At 44.1% G+C, this 25,659-nt stretch overlaps 1 protein-coding gene across 1 annotated transcript in view; it reads left to right on the top strand.

Annotated features, from left to right (window-relative positions):
- Positions 1-25,659, top strand: part of TRPM8 (transient receptor potential cation channel subfamily M member 8) — a 142,560-nt gene that overhangs the window by 50,538 nt on the left and 66,363 nt on the right. Inside the window, exons 9-13 of the mRNA XM_090044993.1 lie at positions 1,159-1,333; positions 3,533-3,600; positions 7,001-7,198; positions 17,974-18,076; positions 20,412-20,530. Of these exons, the coding sequence (XP_089901119.1) occupies positions 1,159-1,333; positions 3,533-3,600; positions 7,001-7,198; positions 17,974-18,076; positions 20,412-20,530 (663 nt within the window). The remainder of the gene's footprint in view (positions 1-1,158; positions 1,334-3,532; positions 3,601-7,000; positions 7,199-17,973; positions 18,077-20,411; positions 20,531-25,659) is intronic.

Genomic DNA, 25,659 nt, shown 5'->3' with positions numbered 1-25,659 from the left:
AATGAGTTGCACTGAGCTTACAAAATGCATATTGGATTTTGGAAAATGTCTGCAGATAAGATTCCACTGAATGAGAAATGAGAAGCTGGAGGTAGGCTCTTTGGTATGGCTGAATTTTACTCCACAGGACCTAGGTCATTGGGCAAATGGTGGCTTTATCCATCTTCATGTTCTCACAGTTCTGGGGCTGGCCTCCATGTCTCCACTTAGGTTAGCTTGCTCCAGCTTATATTTCTACATGGATTGCTGTGGCATAAGGATACCCTGGCTGTCAAGGAAGTCAAGGGTCCATTCAATCCTATAAACACATTAGACAAGCAATTCCTGTAGACAACAGCACGCAAGGGAGTCATTAGTCTGGTAAGTATTAAGTCTGGCTGCTCTTGAGTCCTCAGCCTAAATGACCAGGTACCAACTTAGGGCTGGTTGGTTGGTGGTGGCCATTGGCATGAGTTTGGAGTGAGGTTTGAGGGGGAAAGCTGAGAGGTGCACAGTGGTTTTGAGTTGGCATATACTGGACATTTCAGCAATACATCAATATTCTTCTATTGATCAGAACAAAATAGCAAGCTTCAGTTTAAGGGGAGTAGGGATAAAGCAGTATGTTTTATTTTATCTTTAATCTACTATGTGTCTTTAGAGTGTATTAACAGAATAGTGGGTATATGGGAGGTTATATATAGGGTTTTTCTTAAGTCTTTTGATAAAAACTCTCACAAAGGATTATTAAAACAAAGGGAAAAATACCTAATTTTCAACTAGATTTAACAAGATTTAAGAAAAAAATGCTAGACAGTTACATGAGGAATGAGAACATTTGCAGTTACATTAGATAAGAGAAAATGAAAATCAGTGTAAATGCTTCTGAGTGCAAACTAACTGCCAGAGGTACAGGAAAGCCTTTCCCTGTAGAGAGATTATTGCATGGTTACGTACAGGTTTTCTTGAAGTTTCCTCTAAAACAGTTGGTATTGCCCACTGTTTCAGATTAAAACCCAAAGCTAGATGGGTCTGGAGTCTGACTTGGCTTGAAATTATGCTTGTTCCTAAAAAATAGACAGTAAAAGAATATAAGATTGGTAGGAAAGATGCAACCATTTCTGTGCCTCCATTTCATTTCCTTCAGCTCTCACTTAAGCTCTATCATTATTTTTCTAGGAGTATTATTTAGCTCACTATATAATGGATGACCTTAAGAGAGACCCACTGTATTGCCTGGACAATAATCATACCCATCTGTTACTGGTTGATAATGGCACCCATGGATACCCAGCAACAGAAGCTAAGTTACGGGCTCAGTTAGAAAAATACATTTCGGACCGTGCTATCCCAGGTTAGTTCACTTCTCAAAATTGAAACCTTTTCATTTTAGTGATGATGTTGTACAAGGCTGGGTGATAAACTCTAAGGAGGTAAACAAGCTTTTTCTTATGGCTGTAAATATAATATATTATAAATATAAGCTTATGACAGTGTATCCTCAGTGATGCATGGTGATGGTGTTGGTAGTATACTATCATCATCTATGCATCTAAAAGTAGAATGTTCTTTTTATAAATGAGTAGAACATAGATACATCCAGTATTTTATTTGAGATTTCATTGTCAAAGTATTTGAATGGATATCAAATGGTGTATCCAGCACTGTTCCCTAAGATTCCTGAATTGATAGGATTTCATTCTCTCAGACATCCTTCTGCTGTCAGAGGAAGTAACAACTTTTAGACAATATCCCTTTCCAGCCCTCATTTTTGTTTGCTTGTAATTCAGCCTGTGTACCTAATACTGGTGTTATTAAAAAGGAGGCAAGGCTTGCCTGAAGAATGTATGGTTTGCTGTTGCGTTAGGCCTTGATTGCCTGTTTATTTTAATATGAATGTTGCCTCTTGATTATCATGTTCACTAATGGCATATAGTGTGATGTTTACATGCTTAGTATTAGCTAACCTATGATTTCGAAGGACATTAAGTCCTTATTGTTCACTGAAAATAGAATGTATGCTATCAAATATAGATTCAATGAAGCAATAAAACAGCACTGCATAAACTCTTTACCCAAGAGTGTAGGATTTTAATTTCAGTTGGCATACTGCTGGTTATCAACTAGTGTTTAATATATTAAACTACTGGATTAAATTAAAGCCCTTTATATACAATTGCTGGTTTTACAGTTAAATTTTGAGCATGTCTAATCAGTAGAATTAATTTCTTTGTTAATCCTCATTTCAGTCTAATTCCTCCCGTAACCCTAATTGCTTCAAACAGATATTACAAAAACAACCTATAAAATCTCTGTAGATAGACTTAGAAAAGACTGGGCACAAGCCCAAATAGTTGGATACTTCAGCGTGCAGCTGAGTTGGAATCTGGAGCCAGACAGATTTTTTTTTTTCAAGTAACTCCAACAAGTAAAATGATTCAAACCAATGAATTCAGCTAATCCCTGGTTTTTTGTGTGCATTTAAAATCACAGACCCAGATTTTGCAGTTTGGATCCTTTCCTTATTGTAGGGCAAACTAACTCCTTGACTCCTGAGCAACTCTGAGAAACATTAGAGTTCTGAAACGCAATTCCTCTTCTGCTTTCCTTGTGTATCAGGGAATATATTATTGCAATCCTTTATGGGTCACAACATATTTCTCTCCCCACTGCCCCCCTTGCCTTGTTGCCATGGTCCCACCCCTTTACTACCTACTCTTTGTCTCTTCCTGATTACTTTAATGGGAATGGTTTAGAATACGTAGCTCTTCCACTTTTTCCCACTCAAAAATTGCTGGGGATGTCTTTTAGACAGGCCTAGCACTTGCGTGCAAGAGCAGTAGGTTGGATCAACCTTCTGCCTACTTTCCTGTGTGGGTGAAATAGATCCAGCCAAAATCCAACCTGAAGAAATCAAGTAACTCCATCCTTCCCCAGAATGCAGAATCTGGGCCCCACCAAAAGGTGTATCCTCCTTTAAAGTTATTACACCTACTTTAAATCTTACTCTAAACTGAGATTTGGGATAAAGTTGCAAGAGTGTGCACAAAAATTGACTGCGTCTTAAAGCCCCACCTTTGTGATCACGTAGTGATTAGACTCTATTTTAAAAGAAAGCTATGTTTTTAGCTTTCTGACTTGCAGAAAGACTCTTGAAGGCCTAACTCTTCAAGGTCAAAAACTAGCAGACAGAAAAAGAACCTGAAGTCAGTCCCCAAATTCATATTAAGAGAACTCGGAGTTGGCAATACAAATTTTAAACCCATTTGTCTTGCTTTGTTTCTCATGGAGTAGCACATCCCCATGTACAGATGCAAACAAATACTAGTTTGGCAAAATGTAGTGAATGTGTTCTTATGAAACCTGACAATTTTGTGTTTGCTAAATCAATGAAAAACAACAGATGTGAATATTAGTATGTATGGAAGATGCTCTGAATGCTGGATCTGATAAAAACAAACAAGCATAAGAATTGTGAGGGGCTATACGGTAATTTGAGGTTTAAATATACAGACTCAGCAAGCTGAGACTCCCTTTTTGGCTTGCTTTACAGATTCTAATTATGGTGGGAAGATTCCAATTGTGTGCTTTGTCCAAGGAGGAGGGAGGGAAACTTTGAAAGTAAGTTTTTTCTTCTGTCTGACCTGTTCCCAAAAAGTATCATGTAATGTTTTGCCCAATTGTAACCCTGCTAGAATTATTACAGACATGGCTAGTGGCATGGCCTAGTTATTAAGGTTGCCTCGCACTTTTGAAGACCCTATTTCATGGATACTTTTAATTGTCCAAATATTAATAATCCAAATAAAAAAAAAATCACTTTAAGTCTTCTGCCAAAACAGTTTTGAGAATGAAGTGTTTTGGGGGAGGGAGGGAAGGGGCATGGAGAAGGGGGAAATTTTGCAACACTTACTTTTTTCTTAAAGAAAATTTTGGTAGCCATTTTCTCTGAGAACTTGAGTGCCTCCATGCTTTGCAAAATACACCTTTGCTGTTCCTCTGAAAATATGCCCAAATTTTGCCTGTAAGAAATCTGTTTACATATTCTCAGTAAAAATTACTTACAGCTTATCAGATAAATTGCCCCAAAAGTCTGTCAGCTTATGGTCCAGGCTAGAATTAAACAGGACTTACTTGCAGCTGCAGCTCTGGCCATGTTGAATCTGGGACGAGGATCCTGAATGGATGGTAGGGAGTCTCTCTTTTGAAGTCTGGGTGTCTCTCCTGTTGTCTCCAGGCAGGGTGGAAGAAGAAACTACCTGACTTCAATATGGAAATGACAAAAGCAGACTAAAGGCTGAGGGAAGGGAAGAAGGCGGTTAGGACAAGATGCCAGATGAGACTGGAGTTGCAGGAGATAGGGTTTGGATTGTCTGTGACTGGCAGAAATCAGGTAGGGTAGTCTGGAGAAGAGCTTGGTTATCAGCATTGAGGGGAGAAAGTGGTTGGGATTGGATGAGTGAGATGGTGGGACCTAAGAGTTGGTGGGGGAGAGGAGGCTAAGATTGTCTGAACTTAGGGACTGGGGGATTCTGGAACTGGTTGTTGGGGAGAAAAGCGGAAGAGAGGACTTGCAATCACTTGGAAGGGTTGGGGAGCCCTGAAAATGGATGAGGAGGTAGGGGAGACTGGACAATGAGAATGGGTTTGGGAGCCAGTATGTGTGACTGGAATTAGGAAGTGAGATGATGGGCAATAGATCTGACAAAGAGCAGGGTGGTGTGGGGACTGAGATTGTGTACGAAAAGAGGGTAGAAATATGTAGGGAGGAAGGGATATGGATGAGGAGCCTGGGAGGAAGACTGGAACAGAACCGTGGGAGAGGTATGGGCATAGAGAGAAGTCAAATCATCAGGAGCAGGAGAAGATGGCTCCTGGAAATGGAAGCTGACCCAGAATGAGTGAGGACCTGTGAAAAAATGGTAGGTCATCAGGTAACCAAAGCCTGTATCATAATGTATGTGTACTAGGATATCCGATTTAAGAAAATAAATCCACACTGACTACTACCTGGTAATGATGACTTATCCTCTTCTGAGGAGGCACAGTTGCTAGTCCCAATAATGACGGAAAGATCACACGACTTTAACACCAATGCCCACTATTGGCATTTTCATTTCTCTCACCATCAAAGTGACAGTTAATTAAAATTAATTTCAAGATTAATCTTTTCATTTACATTACACACACCCAGAAATGCAAAATATTAAAGGATGGCCTCTGGTTCACTGTCAATATTAAATTATTTTCTAATCCTTTTCTTAGATTTCTGTGGAAAGCTTCACTCACAGATTTTTTTTGTAATATTTAGTCCATATGCATAATGAGTTAGGTGTTTTAATATAGTCAGTCTTCAGTTTAAGTTTGAAAGTATTATTTCAATGTTTAAATCTATATTTGTTCCTTATCATGCATTTCATGGAAAAAGCTCATGTTGCTTTAGGTGCCCAATTGTAGACATTTAAATTGAAGCTTTTGGCTTCAGTTCTTTCGGCTGCCTTTTTACATACCATGAAGAGCAGTTCCTCAAGCAAACCATATGAATTACTGGAATGTTTTGCAGAAATATCAAAAACGCAGTATTTCTAATCAAATATAAATAGCATGCTGTAAATATTCATTTTAAAGCAGACAAACTAATACATAAGGTACTTAATCAGAGGAGTAACTGGATCATATAACCCAGGAAAGAGCATATGCCAGTCTCATTACTTAACAGTGTTATTGGTATGATCAGATGTCCATATTTCTGTTCTTGTTAAAGTTCATGGCTAATGTGGTTGTCTCAGGAAGTAGATGAAACTTCAGTTCAGTCCAAGAAGGTACAATAATTATTTCCATGCTGCAGAATTTTCCTGCTGCCATGCTTGATGGATGTTACTGGTGCCAGCACTTGGCAGTATCTGAGATACATGCCTATAGAATGGCCTTTATCTTTGATTAGTTCAACTTCTTTTATTTAAAAAAAATTCTTACAGGTGTACTTATGACTTCCATTTTAGCTGTGTCCCACCCAGGAAAACAGCTTTGGTCCAATCAGCTTGGAAAGTATGTTTCTTATGTCATAAATCCATTGTCCAATTGGAGGATATGATGTATATACTTGCGGTTTTGACCACCAGAAATTAATTTCTGTTTCATACAACTGCCTTTTTTGGGTAATATTAGTTCATCAGTGGACAGTCTGTCTGTGCTGTGGTTAGGTAATGAAGCTGTCCATTTGTCTTAATGTATTTTTTATCTTCTGCCATCCGCTAGATAGATTTCTACTGTTAATGGCAGATAAAAATTAAAACTTGCTGTTGAGTATTGGTCAATACCATGTAGTACCCAGATGTGATCTTTAGAAGTAGTAACTCCATGTAGCAAAGTTCATTATTGATTCATAACTTTTTCATTTTAGTTTCTGCAACCTTATACTTTAAGAAAGTACCTGAGTAAAACTAGTTTGATCTTTAGCAAAAATAACTAAAAAGCAAGGTGGAATGATAAAATTATATATAAGTATGAATACAAAATTAAATATTAAATGTTATATGTACTAACATACAGCTACAACATAATAATATATAGGCCGATTAGTTTAATATCTGATATTTTACTACTTATGTGTTTTATTTTGTTTTTAAAGTCTAGTGCTCACATCTCCAGAAATTAGGTCAGAACCTGCTACCCAAATGTTGCTTTATCAGAGCTCACAAAGAAGGCAAGGAGACCATTAATGCTAGGGTTTTTTTTACTTCTTCCTCTCTGGAGGCTGTGTTGTAAGCTATTTTAGACGTTAACTATGCTTTGTTATTTTCTCATTCTCCTAATCAAGTTCTACATTCCCTGTATCCCAATTCCTGTCCCTGAGCCCTCATATAACTATTTATGGCCATCTAATCTTATGAAATGGAAGCCACTGTGAAGGGCCAGCATTGCTACAGTTGACAGCACTGACTGGAGCTGTGGGTTTCTCTATTGGCTACATAAAACTATACTAAAAAAATGTTCTTTTTTTTTTTCTTTGTTTTCCTAGGCTATCAATGTCGCTGTCAAGAGTAAAATCCCCTGTGTAGTAGTGGAGGGTTCAGGTCAGATTGCAGATGTAATAGCAACCCTTATGGAGGTGGAAGGTTCTCTGTCATCTTCGTGTGTTAAGGAAGGCCTGCTGAAATATCTGCCTCGTACTGTGTCAAGACTCTCGGAAGAGGAGACTGAAAGCTGGATCAAATGGGTAGGTGCAGGTGATGTCAAGAAATTGCTGAGGCAGAAAGGGCAATTCTGAGGGAGCTAGGGGGAAAAAGGTCTGTCATTTGAGTCCCAAGTTGCTTTCTTATAATTAAAAACCAAAAGCCAAGCCCTAGATCACTACTGTGAATTATATGCAGTCCACTTGTTCCTGCTCCTCCAAGTTCTGGAAATGACAGTGTAGCTGTTTTAAAGCAGAGCTGAGCACATGTCCTAGGGCTGCTTTGTGTCTCAGGTATTCTTCTTGACATGGTCTCAGGGCTGCTCTAAGGCAACTAAGTTTTCATATTTCCAGGGTTTGGCACAGACAGAATGAGAGACAGTGAAATGCTTCTGAAAGAGCTTCTGGGCTTGAAAATGGAGGTGGTGTAGATCAGTGGTTCTTAACCTTTTTGAACCAGGGCATATTTGTAAACATCAGTGGCCAGTCCTGACCCAGTGCCCTTTACTCCCGACCTGCTGCCCCTTGCCCCCAGGCCCCAGCCCCAGCCCCAGCGTGTGGGTTAGGGGGTGGGTGTGTGGCAGCCTGCAAGGGAGAAGCCACGGTTTCCCACGTTTTTCTCCTTGAAAGGAGAATCCATTTTTAAAGTTTACTCGCAACTCTTTCATGTATTCTTGCGACCCACAGATTGAGAAATGCAGGTGTAGATAAGCCATTTTTCTCACAAAGTGGGCTTTAAACTGTGGAACTCATTCCCACAAACTATTTTTAAGTCCAAGAAATTAAGTCAAAGAAGTGATGGGACCCTTCCAAAGATAAAGAACAACTAGAGTTACAATAGTGAGAATAGAAATGGGGACAAGCTCAACCAGCTTTGAAATGCGCATTAATCCTTATGCATCAAAGCTCCAACCACATTTTAATTGGTAGTGGCTGAAAAGAAACTTCATCTAAGGGCTGTTTAACCCTTAGCTGCCTACTGCATAGTTTCTTACACCTTTATCTGAACCAGTGGCTGCTGCCTACTCTTCCTGACAGAGTATTGAACCAAAAGGGCTGGTGATTGCAACATGGCAGTTCCTATGTAATCAGAAGTATATTTGGGTGCAAAGTGGGGTGTGGTAACAGTGACTTGTGCTGCAAGGGTGGCTGCACCCCCTACTCCCAGCCTCTGACCTGCCCCACTGGGGCAGGCAGACCTCACCATGGGAGCTGCAGTTAGGAGAGTTTAAGCCCCCAGAGCAGCTAAGAACCCCCCCACCACACTTCCATTTCCTGCTCAGGCATATTCCCTTCCCCTCCCTTTCTCCCACCTGCTGCTGTTGCTGAATCCAGTGTCCCAGGGGTGAGGAGAGGTCCTTTTTTTGCTCCACTAGGCTGCATGCGGGCCAGGCTTAGCCTGGAACAGCAGTTATGACACTGGTGGATGGGGAGGTTTCCCTGCCCCGTGCCAGCTCTTGAGGTGGAGGGGAACACCAGAGGAGACTGAGCAGAAAGCCTGCTTGCCTGGTGTCACTGCCCCTGCTCCTTTCTTAGGCTGAACCTAGCCTGCATGCAGTGTGGCTAGAGCAGGACATGAGCTCCCTTTACCCTAAGGGCAGCAGGGATGCAACAGCAATGGTGGTGATGGGGAGGAGGGAATGGTAGGAGAGGAGATGAGAAGGGGAAAGGAAATGCCTCTGAGCATGGAAGAGAAGGGACAGGGGAATTTTTACGTGCTTCATAGTTCGTAGTTGGTAGGGTCGGAAGGGACCTGAGAAGATCATCAAGTCATAGAATCATAGAATCAGTGAGTCGGAAGGGACCTAGACAGATCATCTAGTCTGACCCCCTGCCATGGGCAGGAAGGAGTACTGGGGGTGGCAGAGGTCATAAGACCCCAGCCAGGTGCCTATCCACCTTGAAGATTTCCAGGGAAGGTGAGAGCACCACCTTTCTGGGAAGCCTATTCCAGGCTCTGGCCACCCTTACAGTGAAGTAGTCCTTCCTAATACCCAACCTAAACCTATCCTCCCTCAGCTTGTGGCCATTGTTCCTGGTGAGTCCACGGGGGACCCTGGTGAACAGACTTTCCCCGAGTCCCTGCTGCTGGCCCCTGATAAGGTTGTAGGCATCCACAAGATCCCCCCTCAGTCTCCTCTTGCGGAGACTGAAGAGATTCAGTTCCCTCAGCCTCTCCTCATAGGGCTGGCCATGGAGGCCCTCAACCATACAAGTGGCCTCCTCTGGACCCTCTCCAGGTTCTCCACATCTTTCCTGAAGTGCAGTGCCCAGAACTTGCCTGACCAGTGCCACATAGTTTCATAGTTTGTAGGGTTGGAAGGGACCTGAGCAGATCATCTAGTCCGACCCCCTACCATGGCAGGAAAGAGTACTGGGGTCAAACGACCCCAGCAAGGTGTTCATCTAACCTCCTCTTAAAAACCCCCAGGGTAGGAGCCTGCACCACTTCTCTTGGAAGCTGGTTCCAGACCCTAGCCGCCCTGACAATGAAGTAGCGCCTCCTGATATCTAACCTGAATCTACCCTCTGCCAGCTTGTGACCGTTATTCCTGGTCACTCCTGGTGGTGCTCGGGGAAACAGTGACTTCCCCATTTCCTGCTGATCCCCCCTGACTAGTTTATAACAGGCCACAAGATCCCCCCTCAGCCTTCTCTTGTGGAGGCTGAACAGGTTCAGGTCCCGTAGCCTCTCCTCATAGGGCCTGCCCTGCTGCTCCCTGATCATACGAGTGGCGCTCCTCTGGACCCTCTCCATGCTGTCCACATCCCTCTTGAAGTGTGGCACCCAGAATTGGACGCAGTACTCCAGCTGCGGCCTGACCAGTGCCGCATAGAGGGGGAGGATCACCTCCTTGGACCTGCTCGAGATGCATCTGTGGATGCATGCCAAGGTGCGGTTGGCCTTCCTGACTGCCTCTCCACACTGCCGGCCCATGTTCCCCATAGTGGGGGAGCAAGACCTGTTTGGACCTGTTAGTGATGCCTCTGTTGATGTATGACAGAGTGCGGTTGGTTCTGCCTGTTGCTTCGTCACATTGGCGACTCATATTCATCCTGGAGTCAATCCTGACTCCAAGATCCCTCTCTGCCTCTGTGCTGCCGAGAGGGTCAGCCCCTAACCTATAACCATAATGCTGGTTCCCTCTCCCCAGGTGCAGCACCCTGCACTTGTCCTTGTTGAACCGCATCCTGTTCAGATCCGCCCACTTCTCTAACCTATCCAGGTCTGCCTGGATGCGGTCCCTGCCTGCCAGTATATTCACCTTACCCCACAGCTTGGTGTCATCAGCAAACTTGAACAGGGTGCTCTCCACACCCTCGTCCAGGTTACTAATGAAGATGTTGAACAGCACTGGCCCAAGGACCGAGCCCTGGGGGACTCCGCTGCCCACACCCTCCCAGGTCGACATTGACCTGTCCACCATCACCCTCTGGGTGCGCCCCTGGAGCCAGTTTGCCACCCATATTACTGTGCATTTGTCAATGCCACAGTCCCTCAGCTTGCCCACCAGAATTGGGTGGGACACTGTGTCGAAGGCCTTCTGGAAGTCCAAGAAGATGACATTGACTTCCTCCTTCCCATCTAAGCTCTTTGCTACCTGGTCATAGGAAGAGACCAGGTTAGTCAGGCAGGATCGGCCTTGCACGAACCCATGCTGGTTACCCCTCAACATCACTTCCCCTGCAGGGCTCTCACAAATGTAGCCCTTGATAATTTTTTCAAAGACCTTCCCCAGGATGGAAGTGAGGCTGACTGGCCTGTAGTTGCCAGGCTCTTCCTTCCTCCCCTTCTTGAAAATAGGGACCACATTGGCCCTTTTCCAGTCCTCAGGGACTTGGCCCGAGCACCAGGAGTCCTCGAACAGCCGTCCCAATGCCTCCACAATGACGCCAGCCAATTCCCTCAGCACCTGCGGATGAAGGTCATCTGAGCCCACTGACTTGGACACATCTAAGCCCTCCAGGTAGTCTGACCCCCTGCCATGGCAGGAAAGAGTATTGGGGTCAAACGACCCCGGCAAGATGTTCATCCAGACTCCTCTTAAAGACCCCCAGGGTAGGAGCCAGTACCACTTCTCTTGGAAGTTGGTTCCAGATGCTAGCTGCCCTGACAATGAAGTAGCACCTCCTGATGTCTAGCCTAAATCTACCTTCTGCCAGCTTGTGACTGTGTTATTTCTAGTCACTCCTGGTAGTGCTCGGGGGAACAGGGACTCCCCCACCAATGCCTGCTGGTCCCCTCTGACTACTTTGTAAATGGCCACTAGATCCCCCCTCAGCCTTCTCTTGTGGAGGTTGAACAGGTTCAGGTCCTTTAGCCTGTCCTCGTAGGGCCTGCCCTGCTGCTCCCGATCATGTGAGTGGCCCTCCTCTGAACCCTCTCCATGATGTCCACATCCCTCCTGAAGTGCGGCGCCCAGAACTGGACGCAGTACTCCAGCCGCGGCCTGACCAGTGCTGCATAGAGCGGGAGGATGACCAGCTTGGACCTGCTTGAGATGCATCTGTAGATGCATGACAAGGTACAGTTGGCCTTCCTGACCGCATCCCCACACTGTTGGCCCATGTTCATCTTGGCATCAATAATGACTCCAAGATCCTTTTCTGCCTCTGCACTGAAGAGAAGGGAGTTCCCCAGCCTGTAGGTATGCTGCTGGTTCTTCCCCCCCCAGGTGCATCACCTTGCACTTGTCAGTGTTGAAGCCCATCCTGTTCTCATCCACCCACACCTGTAACCTGTCTAGGTCTGATTGCAGCATATTCTTTCCTTCTAGTGTGCCCACTTCCCCCTACTTCTTAGTGTCATCTGTGAATTTGAACAGGGTGCTTTTTATCCCCTCGTCCAAGTTGCTGATGAAGATGTTGAACAGTGCAGGCCCAACGACCAAGCCCTGTGGAACCCCACTGCCCACATCCCTCCAGGTCAAATAGGACCCATCCACCATCACGCTCTAAGTGTGACCCTCCAGCTAGTTGACTGTGTAGGTGTTGATGCCACAGTCCCCTAGTTTTTTAATGAGAATGGGGTGAGAGACCATGTTGAAGGCCTTCCTAAAGTCCAGAAATACTATGTCCACTGCTACACCTGCGTCTAAGGATTTTGTGACCTAGTTGTAGAAGGCCACTAGGTTGGTCTGACAGGACCTACCTCTAATGAACCCATGTTGGTTGCCCCTAAGGATAATCTCCCCTGCTGGCACCTCATGGACATGCGCCAGGATAATTCTCTCAAAAAGGTTACCCAGGATCGAGGTAAGACTAACTGGCCTATAGTTTCCTGGGTTCTCCTTCCTCCCTTTTTTGAAGATGGGAACCACCTTGGCCCTCTTCCAGTCCTCTGGCACCACACCAGAACACGATGGGTGCTCGTAAAGCTGTGCCATTGATCCTGCAATGACCTCTTCTAATTCCCTCAGCACTCTGGGGTGGAGATCATTAGCACCAGCTGATTTAAATACGTCCAGTTCCTCCAGAAGTTCCCTGACTAGGTCCTCGCTGATGCTAGGCCTGGGAGCACCTCCCCTGGGGCCTACAGGGGTCCCAGTTGGGGGGGGGTGACCCAGTCCCTGCTCAGAAAAAAGGCAAAGAAATTGTTAAATAGGTTAGCTTTGTTGTCTGGTGCGACGACTAGATTTCCTAGCATGCCTTGCAGAGGCCCCACATTACCCGATACCTTCTTTTTACCCCCTATGTATTTAAAAAAAGGACTTCCTGTTGTCCTTGATCTGGGAAATGAGTTCCAGTTCCATCTTCGCCTTGGCCTTCTTGACTGCCCCTCTGCATCCCCGAGCAACCGAGGTATAGTCCTCCCTGGTGATGACCTCTCCCTTCCATTGGGTGTACACCTCCTTTTTAGCTTTGAGATGTTCCCATATGCTTTTGGTGAGCTGTGGGGCTTTTGTGCCCTCTCGCCTACTTTGATCCATGTTGGAATTACCTCCCTTCGGGCTTGGAGTATCGTCTCCTTGGGGAACGACTACTCTTCTTGGACACCTGACTCCTCTCCCTTCTGGGACCTTAGTGCCTCCCCAACTATTCTCCTTACCTCATTGAAGTCCACCCTCCTGAAGTCATAGACTTATAAAAGTCTCCAGCTGTTGATCCTCTGGCATGATCTGCCCAGCCCAGTGGGGGAAGTCAGAGGTGGGGAGGGGGGTGCAATCACTGCTATAGCACCAATTGCTGCTACTGACCCCACCCCCAAAACCCTGGAATCTGGATCCATTTCAGGATCAGAAATGAGGGTGCAGTCACACCAATGCACCCTCTCTGGATCCACCCCTATCTTTGACATAGGTGAAGAATTGGAAAGAAACCTGGAGTAAGTGACAAGGATTCACCTAACTGTCAGATCTCACTTGAATACATGGTGATAAAATGTCATTTATATACCTTTCCACAGTGTTTTGTCTTGCAAGAAACTGACTTTGAGGACTTCAGCATTGCTGCAGTTTCTTCACTTTCTTTTCTCCCTAATAAACCATCACTTCAGCTTTAATTGTGCTGTAGGCAATCTTCCTTTCCAATTCCTGACTGGAGAATGTAATTGAGCAGTGTTGTTGTTTGCACACTGACCAGTTTTCCACTGCCTCAGTATATTCCCACATCATTTTTTGTGATGGCACAGCACAACAGAATGCTTCATCCCACCTATACTATATTTGGGGGCCAGGTGAAGATTTAACAGCAGAACATTTATTCTTAGAACAATAGAAGAACAGTAGAACTATAGAAGATTTATTCTTAGCTTTGTCCCATAACAGAAGAGAGGTAGCACTAGAGAACTAGAGGCCACTGTGGTACAGTGTACATGGCTTATGCTCGCCTCCAACAGTACTTGGCACCAGCTTGAGAATAACTTTTTGATTTCCTTTTCATTGCTAACCTACAGTTCAATCTGTTTCAGCTCTTTTTCTGTTCTTCTTAGCAGCAGCTGGCAAAATGGAGTTCATGAAATCTTAGCGATTTGTTATTTTTAGAAATTTTACTTCATAATAGCACTCAGACTCAATGAAGGAGCCATTAGTGTAGGGTAATCAGCTTTTTTAATTACCTGTCCAATGCTCCATCTCAGGGTCTGTCTCTTTTCTTTCTTCTGGTCAATTATCTTATGGCCATGATGGTCCTGGTGGGGAAAGATTGCTTTTTAGAACATCCGCTAATATTCTTAATGTTAAATTCATGAAAATATTCCATTACCTTCTGTCCATTTCAGCTTGTTTTTCATCTTAGGTTTTTCTTTTTTAATAACTATACCATTACATGTTTTTAAAGACCTGGGAGTTCAGTCTAGGCCTCAAAACTTCTACCTTTTACTCTTGCAGTGATTATAGGATATCACTTACTGTTTTCTGCTCTTCTGGACATGCAATGATAACTAGACAAGTATATATGTATGTAACAGATTGCTGTGTGAGATGATTATTCTGCAAAAGATATATCCAGTGATTTATGCATTTCATGATATGACAGAACAAACTAACTGTCATCTTGTGTGACATCTTCTCCAACAGTGACCTCTGTCAAATGCTTGTAATACTCTTTTTTGTTGGATCAAGCTGTGAAATACCACTCCATTAGGGTGACCACCTTTTCAAAATGGAATGGCAGGACACATGCCCACCTCCCTCCCCCCACCCGGTGGCACGGCCAGAGCAGAGCTGAACAGAACAGCAGAGGATGCAGGCTATCTGCTCCGGGGCTCAGGGCTCCCCACTGTGCTGCCCTTTCCCTGGGAGTTTCCGCGGGCCAGCAGATGGGACCCTGCACAAGAGGGCGGAGAGGCTTGGTGCTGCTGCCTCTGGGAGCTCTGCAACAGCTTCTCCCCAGGAGTGCACGCGCTCCCCTGGATGAGCCACCTATGGTCTGCTCCCTGGCTGGGCCCTGTAGCTGTACATTCCTACTTCAACTCCAGACCCTGGGCCCCAGTCTTGCCTTGGCTGAGCAGCACCTCCAGCCCCTTCCCCACTCCCTCCCTCATCATGAGGGCCTCAATCTCCACCCCCCCACCCCTATGCCCCTTCCTCCCCTCTCCTCTCCCCCAACGACTTACCTATAGGGAGCTGCTCTCCATCACTGCCTTGGGCTGTCTTGCTGGCCATGTGCATGTGTGTGCACACACACATGCATGTGGTGTCCCCTGCATCCCACGCCCCATGCCCAAACAGCACCTTGTAGGTTGGAACTGTGCCAGCCTGCAAGGGGAAACCTGCCATTTCCCACATTTTTCTGTAGCAAATGGAAGACCTGAATCCCTGCACAATACTAAGAATCCAGGACAAGTGCTGTCCCAGAGTTGTTCAGCCTGGGACCAGGACTTGATGGTCACATTTCAGGACTGTCCTGCCCAATTAGGGATAGGTGGTTACCCTACATCCCATAGATGGGAGCTCTGATAAGCTTTGATTTGTTCCTGATCCCATTCTCCCTCATTCAGGAGTTGTTGAGAAACAAGGGAACTGATAGTCTCATGGAGCGCCTATACACATCCACACTATACGAGACTCCATGGTCTCGTATATCAGCGTCCCCACACTGAAAAATGGCATTGGGGGCACTTTAACTAAAGTTCGTTCAACTCTGAGAGCTGCTCTAATTAAAGTGCCCCTCTCCCCCACCACTCCTGGAGCATGTGTATAAATGCCTATAAACGTCTAAATAACTAGGAAGAGATAGCATCTGTCCTATGGGTAAGAAACCAAACTACATGTATATCCAGAATGAAATCAAACCTGATCTGTAGTTTAAAGTTTAATAAAAAAATTGGTCTCAGACAAACCCCAGACCAGATGTGGACAAATAAGGAGCTGCAAATTAAACTTGTCTTTACACAAGACCCCTTATATTTTGAACCAAACCTGAAAATTCAAACATCCATGTATTTGAAGATCGTTTGAAATGCAATTCAGGATCTTTTCATGTCTTTGGTTCACCTGGTGCTGTTTCCAAGTGGTAGTGGGTTTTTTTTTGGTTCTTTAAAGGACTGAAAAAGTAAATTAAAAAAATAATCACCATCTATTCTACATTTTCAACTTGTCAGCAGGAAGAAAATGTTGTAAAGCCCAATGAGAGAACATGGCTTAAGTTTTTAGACCAAGAAAAAGGCAAGGAAAAGCTTTGCATTAGCAATATCATAAATATCTAGGTATTTCTTAGAACTGGCATTGCAGCTATCTGAGTTTATTGGTAATTTCTAATTGGTGAGACTGTGTCTAATTTTTTTTCCATGGGAAAGAATGACAACACATTGCCATGTTTAAAAGATAATGTGTCATAATATGTTTTGAACTTACACTGCTGTAACTTTGTGAGAAATAGGTAGCTGGAATTTTTATTTTATATTCTTTTAATATAGTATAGTTCTTAGGGTTGGAAGGGACCTAAACAGATCATCAGGTATGACTCCCTGCCCTGGGCAGGAATGAGTGCTGGGATCATAACATCCCAGTCAAATATCTATCCAGCCTCCTGTTGAAGACCCCTAAGGTAGGAGAGAGCACCACCTCACTTGGGAGTCCATTCCAGAGCCTGGCAGCCCTAATCATGTAGTAATGTCTCCTGTTGTCCAGCCTCAACCTTCTCTCTAACAATTTGTGGCCATTATTCTTAGTAACCCCCGGTGGTGCCGGGGGAACAGAGCCTCATCCAATTTCCACTTGTTCCCCCTGGTGAGTTTGTAAACAGCCACCAGATCCCCTCTGAGCCTTCTCTTGTGGAGGCTGAATAAATTCAGGACCTTTAGTCTTTCTTCGTAGGGCCTGACCCATTGCCTCTTGACCATGTGAGTGGCCCTCCTCTTGACTCTTTCAATGCTAGCCACATCCCTGTTGAAGTTCAGTGCCCAGAACTAGATGCAGTACTCCAACTGCGGCCTCACCAATGCCACATAGAGGGGAAGGATCACCTCCCTGGATGTGCTTGTGATGCATCTGTAGATGCAAGCCAAGGTGCAGTTAGCCTTACTGACTGCTTCCTCGCATTGGTGGCTCATGTTCATCCTGGAGTCAACAATGACTCCAAGATCCCTTTCTGCCACTGTGTTGACAAGAAGGGTGTTCCCCAGCCTACAGGTGTGTTGCTGGTTCCTTCTCCCTAGATGCAGCACCTTACACTTCTCTGTGTTGAATTCCATCCTATTCTCATCCTCCCACCTCTGTAGTCTGTCTAGATCTAGCTGGATTCTGTCCTTTCCCTCCCTCGTGCCCACCTGGCTCCACATCTTGGTGTCGTCAATGAACTTGGATAGTGTGCTTTCCACACCCACATCCAGATTGCTGTTAAAGATGTTGAACAGCACAGGCCCCAGGACCGAGCCTCTGGCGACTCCATTGCCCACATCCCTCCAGTCAAACGACCTGTCCACTGCCACTCTCTGGATGTGATTCTCTAGCCATTTTGCCACCCATCTGACTGTGTAGACATCAGTGCCGCAGTCACCTAGTTTTTTTAAGAGAATGTGGTGAGAAACAGTGTCAGAGGCCTTCTTAAAGTCCAAGAAGATGACATCCACCTTGATGCCCTCATCCAGGTACTTTGTGACCTCATCGTAAAAGGAAACCAAGTTAGTCAGGCAGGTTCTTCTCTCAATGAGTCCTTGTAGTCGGAGGTAAAATTTAACCACGTATAAGGGAAGAGAACCCAAGAGAAACAGCTCTGTGATACAGAATTTCTGAAAGAGACATTAGCAAATGTTGGGGGTCGGACCCAATGATCTACCAGGTCCCTTTCGACTCTAGAAATCTATGAAATCTCTATAAAACTATTAAATGAACTGACAAATCCCAACATAACTTTATACCTGATGTTTCTTGTTGTAGACCAAGGAAGTCCTTGAAAACCCACACTTGCTTACTGTTATTAAAATAGAAGAAGCAGGAGATGAAATTGTGAGCAATGCCATTTCATTTGCTCTATATAAAGGTGAGTGCTTCTCTCATCCTTTTTCCATTTTAATTTTGCTTTGCTTTTAAGTGGCTAAAGGAAAGATAGTATGGTAGTTGGACCAGTCATTTTAGGATAATGAACATCTGGGTTCAACACTTGGGACAAATTACTTAGTTTCTCAGTATTGCAGTTCATTGGGCATAACAGCATTTCTTTGTCTCTCAGTATCAGATCACTTTGTAACACCCCTATAGTCATGAGAACTGGTTGTTGGTGGGATTTCAAACTTGATGCACTCTAAGGTGTGCTGTTACATTTCAGGGTTCAGGTACCAGCATGCTGAACAGTGGTTGTTAGTTGGAGTTATGCTTTGGGAAGAAATATTTTAACACACCTGTAGATCTACTACCTTTTTAATCTGCTTTGCAAGCTATAATTGTGGGAGGTTTTCCAGAGATTTAAAATAGAAAACCCACCCCCCAAATTAATCTGATTTGTAACATGTAGGCGTCTTTTGTTGGATATCTGAATGGAAGCTGGGATGGGATTCTCAAAGGAGAAGGAGTCTAAGGAAATTTGGCACCTGTTTTATAGTACATGAGGCCCTAATTTAATCCCTTTTAAAATGCCTGTTGGAATTGTCACTGAGGGTAATGGGAGATAAATGCATGAAAAGTTGGAGAATGTGCCATATACAGGGACAGATCCAGGTCAGGGGTGTACTGGTGCACTTGCACCCACCCACACTTTTTGTGTCCTGCTCCACCCAAAGTTTTAAACCAGCTGCCTGGCAGTGTCAGCAGCACTTCCAGTCATGTGGTGCTGAGGGAGTCGCTTGTTTTCATGCCTCATTATAATCTGCTCTGTCCCTTCTAAACTCTTTGTTCCACCGGTATTAGTGACCCTCTCTTCTTTTTAATGATGTTCCACCAACCAAGCTATCCTTTGTTCTGCAATCCCACTGTCTGTTAGCTGCTCCTGGTGTTGAAGCTCCTATTTCATAGCTCTGCTGACTGTTTTGAACTCATTCCAATTAAGTTATGTTTGTTTTTGCTTCAATAGGCCCCTAGAATATTAGTAAAGCTTCTAGTTTATTTTTAACTGGAGAAAAATATGTGTTGTTCCATAAATAATGATGCACCTCACCATCTGTACCCACCTTTTCAAAATTCTAGATCAGCCCATGGGTATATGTGAGGAAACATCAGTGTAAATGTTTTTCTCATGTCCCATGTTAGTCATATTATGTTTGGTGAAATGGATAACATTTCACTGAAATTCTGAGAGTGCAAAATTTGACTCTGATGTTGAAATAAGTCAGAGTACTGTTATGTCACACAACTTTTAAAATCTAGAAGCAATCTAAATCCAGCTCAAATATCAAACAATAAAATTTACCAATGCTTTGATACTCTCAACTCATAGAGAACATTTTTTGCAATAATATTTTGTTCCTGGAACAGAAAAGGAAATGATTCAGAAACCAACACAAAGTTTCTTCTTCTACTGTACTATAGTAGATATGTGTTAGACCACAAGTTAAGTAATCAATTCTATAAAGGCTTTAAAGCATCAGATGCAGATGCTCTGACTTATCACTGATATTACAATAAACAATTAACAGTTTAATTTCTAATGCTAATGCTTATTGAATTCATAGCACTTCCTCTTTCTTGTATTCTTACTTGCAAAGTCCATTTAATCACTGCAGTAATTTGTTTCAAGGATCAATTTCTGTTTTCAGATACTCTGGTTATTCCAATGATTTCCCGGTTTATACTGAGAATGTGACTGTCTATCAAGTTCACTAGATTTATCTGCTACCAGTTTCTTTTAGGGGTTCTGGGGAGGACTTGATTTCATGGTAGAGGATCAAGATCTTTGAGTTCCTTGGGGAAGACCACCCCAGCTCAGTCTTCATGGACTAATCTTAGCAGCACTGCTAGGATGGGATTCAGGGGAGCTCAGAGCTATATTAACTTACCTGGTGGGTCATCAGGAAGTTAAAGTCTGAGGTGGGGTTGTTCCATTCCTTGATCCCTATTCCATTTCCCAGACTTTGTGCAACCTTTTCTTCAGATGGAACACCAAGTTCACTTGGGGTATTTGGAGGTCATGGAGCCCAAGAGGAAAGACTCCTCCAGTCTGTGCATGGTATCAGAGGTCCCCTAGGGACTACCAATACATGTGGAGTGAGTGTACCCATGAAGATGGTAAATGAGTCTAGGATAATCTGTTTAATAGGGGCTATTTGTTGTTGTTAGTGGTGGGGGGTTTTGTGCCTGGGATTGGGTGGAGGGTAGGGATGAGAGAAAGTATAGCAAGACTCTTTTCAGTCTAGTCCTTACCTAGCTACCCTGTCCTCCTACAGCCTTCAGCACCAATGAACATGATAAAGATAACTGGAATGGGCAGCTCAAGTTGCTTCTTGAGTGGAACCAGCTGGACCTGGCCAATGATGAGATCTTCACCAATGACCGACATTGGGAGGTAAAAATAGCATGCCTTGTCACAGCCTGCAGGGGTGGGGAAAGTGAAAATAAGAGGACTGGCTATTTTAAGGGCACAGTGTACCCATATAACACAATTCTGATTCTGGTAAGCAAGTGCTTCCATTTCAGCTTAGTTTGATGCAAGGAAAATGCATGCCAATGCTTTCCAGACTTGGACTATACTAACTTATCAGGCACGCATACTCTGATATTGATTAAGGTCACTCTTTATCTTGATCTGAACTGAAACAGTCCAATAACCTGAATAATATATCTGACATGTTTCATTTTTGTGACATGGTGGTCTTTGGTCCAGTTTCTTGTGTGCCACAATGATAACTTCTGTATTGAACAAAGTTAGAATCATGGAAAATTAGGGTTGGAAGGAGCCTCAGGAGGTTATCTAGTCTGGCCCTCTGCTCAGAGCAGGCCCATCCCCAACTAGATCATCCCAGTCAAAGCTTTGTCTACCCAGGTCTTAAAAACCTTTGAGATTCCACAACCTGTCTGAGTAACCTGTTTCAGTGTGTTACTACCCTCCTAGTGAGAGAGTTTTTCCCTTGTATCTAACCTAAAATTCCCTTGCTGCATCTTGAGACCATTGCTTCTTGTTCTGTTATCTGCCACCACTGAGAACAGTGTAGCTCCATCCTATTTGAGAATAGTGTAGCAACCACCATAAGGTAGTTGAAAGCTATTAGTAAATCCTCCCTTAGTCTTCTCTTCTCCAGACAAAATAAATCCAGTTCCCTCAGCTCTCCTCATAAGTCATGTGCCCCAGCCCTCTAACCATTTTATGTTGTCCTCCATTGGACTGTATCCAATTTTTCCATATCCTTTCTGTAGTGAGGGGCCCCAAACTGGACACACTACTCTGAATGTGGCCTCACCAGTGCCAGCTAGAGGGGAAGAATCACTTTCCTCCATCTGTTGGCAGTGCTTCTACTAATGTAGCCCAGTATGCTGTTGGCTTTCTTTGCAACAAGGGCACACTTTTGCCTCATATCCAGCTTATTGTCCACTGTAACCCTCAGGTCCTTTTCTGCAGAGCTGCTGCCCAGCCAGTCAGTCCTCAGCCTGTACCAGTCCATGGGATTGTTCCGGCCTAAGTGCAGGACTTTGCACTTGTCCCTGTTGAACTTCTTGAGATTTATTTTGGTCCAATCCTCCAGTTTGTCTAGGTCACTCTGAAACCTAGCTCTACTCTCCAACATAGATACTACTTCCCCTAGTTTGGTGTCATCTGCAACCTTGCTGAGGATACACTTCATTCTGTCTTCCAGATCATTCATGAAGATATTGAACAAAAACCAGGACTGATCCTTGGGGCACTCCACTTAATACTAGCTGTCAACTACACATTGGGCCATCAATTACTACCCTTTTTGCTTTATAATTCAGCCAGTTTTCTGTCCATTTTGTGGTCCATTCATCCAACCCATACTTTGCTTGCTTTCAAAAATGTTGTGGGAGACCGTAATGTTCTCTTTTAATGTTTGGGCAGAAGTTAAGGCTTGAAAGACTGAACCACCTAATTATATCAAACATGGATCCCTGGACCTCTCAGTTGGGCACTTTGTAGCAATATACATAACTCTAAGGTGATGCCAGTTTTTTCTCTCATGTAATTACTGGCCAAACACCATGTCTCCTTCTCAAAGGGGGTCGGTTGAACTCCTTTTGTCAGCTTAAATGCACATAGAAGTTAAAAACAGATAAGGATTAGATATAGCTGCTGGGAAAGAGTCAGCCTAAAAAATTATCATCATAGTCAGTGTAGCTGAAAAGCAGTAAGTTCTGTTCTGTCTTCATATTATTGGGTTTTGTGTTTATAATGGAAGGTGGGTGTTAGACCCTGACTTTATGTGGTGCCCAGCGACTAGGGAGGTGACAATTCAATCAGTCATGGGTCCTGCTACTCATTAGCCAGAGCAAGCAGGGAACAAACACTACTTGCACACATTGTTTGTAACAGCTTTATTCAGAATGGAGACAGCTTCAGGCAGAGGTCCCAAAAAACTAACAAACCTGGGACCTGCAGTGAGCAATAGTTCTTTTCACATTTTATACACCTTGATTCATGCTCATTGCCATTTATTTCATCCTCGCTCCTCCTTTGTTCCACCCATCTCCTCCTATCTCAAGCTCCTCCTCTGTTTACTTTATTACTATGGAACTGCCTATGCATTTCACTCATTTACATGTCTTTTTGCTATGAGTGCATATCTAAGACCTTGACTTCACTTCTTTGGTCAATAGGTGGACTTTGACCAAAACCTGGAAGCTTCTGGAGGCTTCTTCACCAATCATCATTCACCTTTTCACATATGTTTATTTTGGATTCTGTTACCAATTATGTGTTGTTTGTCACATTCCAGTCTGTTTTTCTGTCCCAATTTGTGCCATCTTCCACATTCCTAAAGCTTCACCTCATTCACAGCACACAGATTTACACACTCATAAGCTGCTTTGTCTCAGAAAATGGTTGACACAGTTAAGTTGGTTACTTAGCATAAGCAAATGGCTGGCTTAGATATCATTCTGCCTTGTGGTTAGCAGCTTTTGCTAAGCCATAGGTAATATATTGCCTTTTATTCAGCTGCAAATCCATTGCTCCCCAAGATCCAAATATTGTCACCGTAACAGTGGGGTTTAAAGTAGAATATTGCTGTAGGTAATAGATCATGCTTATTTAACACAGCAGTCACCTTATTTTAATGGATAAATTCCTAATCACAGCTTTCTTTGGAAGTCAGCTGGCTTCTTAAGGAAATGTAGATCACAAGCAAAGTGCCATAGTATTACTGTGCATGTCTAATTATGTGTCAGTGATAAAATATGACCAACAGAAGAGAGATGGAAGTATCCAACAAACCTGTCCCTTCCCCCTCCCTCTGTCTGTTGTTGCTGGTTGCCCAGTTGTGACTCTATAAATTAAAAAAAAAAAAAAAAAAAGCAAAAGCCTTAACAGTTAAGGGAATCTGAAAATATCTTTAGGTACCTCCTGATGGGACCTGTTTATGGAATGGGTACCGGTGGTGTAATTGAAGAACTGAACTTGCTTTTTTTCTCGCAGATGCTGGTTTAACTGGTTTGGTATAGGGGCAAGGAATGATGGTCGGGTAATGTGTAGGTATGGAAAGATGAAACAGTTATTTTGATTGTAAAGAAGAGGAGGTGACCTACTAGGTTTCAAGCTGATCTGTTTTACCCGTTTTGTATGTGCTCTGTTCTGGAGTAAGTGGAAGCTAACCAATAGGGCTGTGCAAGGCTTCAGACCAAGCTTCAGATCCAGAGAAGCTTTGGATGCTTTGGGGTCCGAAACAGCACATTGGGGTTGAAGCTCTGGCCTCATTCAGCTTCCCAAAGCGGTTTGGAGCTGCCTCGAAGCCACCTCTGAGATCCAGCCGCAGGGTATAATGGGGAAACAATAAAATACCTATTACTTTGTTGTTTTTTGTCTGATTTGGATGAAATTTTCAGGGGTGGTAGACTCTGCAGAAAGAATAAAGTCTGCCAAGTTTCAAGGAGATTGGTACAGGGGTTTGGGGGGTAACAGCACCCCAAGTTCTTGAAAGCAAAACTCATCTCATGTCTAGGTGTAACAACATATTAGGGTGAAAACTGCAGGGGTGGTAGCCTCTTCTGAGGCTGCAAAGCCTGCCAAGTTTCAAGAAGATCAGTGCAGGGGCTTTGGGGCAACTGTACCCCAAATTCTTGAAAGCAAAACTCCTGTCACATCTATGTGTTACAACACAAGGGGGTCAAAACTGCAGGCGTGGTATCTCTTTCAGCAGGCTTTGTGGCCTCAGTGTTTCAAGAAGATTGGTGCAGATGTTTGGGGGGAACTGGTGCCATGGGTGCTTGTGGGACTGAGTGTGTGGGTCTGTGGGCAGGGAGGGGCAACACTGCTGCAGGCCTGGCTGCTACGCTGCTGAGTTCCCAGTTACCAACCAATCACTCATGATTCACTCAGGGACCAGGGACTTGGGGACCAGCTCAATGCAGGGGAGCTAGCTACTACATAACGACTTAACGAGCATCGATTAGCACCTACAAAACCAGGCTAAGGAGAGGAAAGACTCAATACAGACAATCAACTGCCCCAAGACAGAGGCAGTCTTGGCAGGAGTTTTGTCTGTCAGCAGCGAGGGGTGCAGGGCCCCAGAGCCCCACTGCAGTGATCTCCTCCACAGCTGGCAGGCATCACAGCAGGGGCTACCATCCCTGCAGCTGTCAACCCACTGTGCCTTAACACACACAGTGTCATCTATGTCATGAGTTTGCTTGTCTGCAGTTTGAGGTGCAGTTCCCCCCAAAACCCTGCACCTATCTCCTTGAAACTTGTCAGACTTTGTGGCCTCAGTAAGAGCTACAAGTCCTGCAGTTTTCACCCCCCGGTGTTGTAACACACAGCCATGACAGGAGTTTGGCTTTCAAGAATTTGGGGTAGAGTTCCCCCCAAACCCCTGTACCAATTGTCTTGAAACATAGCAGATTTCATGCTCTCAGCAGAGGCTACCATCCCTGCAAGTTTCATCCAAATCAGACAGAAAACAAAGTTATAGATATTTCATTGATTCCCCATTATACCCTAGGGCCGGATCTCCGAGGCGGCTCCAAAGCTTTGGATGGATCGAGGTGGAAACCTGGTCCAGAGCTCCGGATCGGATCGTGGCCATCTGAAGCAGCCAGATATGAAGCCAGATCGGATTGGTGCTGACTCACACAGGCCTACCAATGCTAATTTTACAGCTGTTTCATTGTCATGTAAACTGGTCTGGTTTAACTTTGTTTACTGTGGTAGTGGGAGCAGATGCAAAAAAACCACTTACAGAACTTTACCTATATATGCTCCTGAGTGGCAACCCCTCTCTCACCACTCCATTAAAGCAAGATAATTTTTGATATGTGGTATGTTTGTCTGGATCTTGCAAAACTGTGCCAAGGGGTAAAGATAATTTGACTTGTGTAGTGAATCTTTTTATATTAGTGTTTTATGTTCAAATCATGTCTGAAATTATATATGTAATTAGTCTTGATGATTTGTTCTATTAAATTTGTGCATGGTATAAAACCACTGTCTAACCCCTTTGACAGTCTCGGTTCAAGAGGCCTATGCCAGGT

Source organism: Crocodylus siamensis, chromosome 4 (genome assembly GCF_052110815.1).
Source record: "Crocodylus siamensis isolate JL-2025a chromosome 4, ASM5211081v1, whole genome shotgun sequence".
NCBI lineage: Eukaryota > Metazoa > Chordata > Crocodylia > Crocodylidae > Crocodylus > Crocodylus siamensis.
This window is presented reverse-complemented; position numbering and strand designations above follow the sequence as displayed.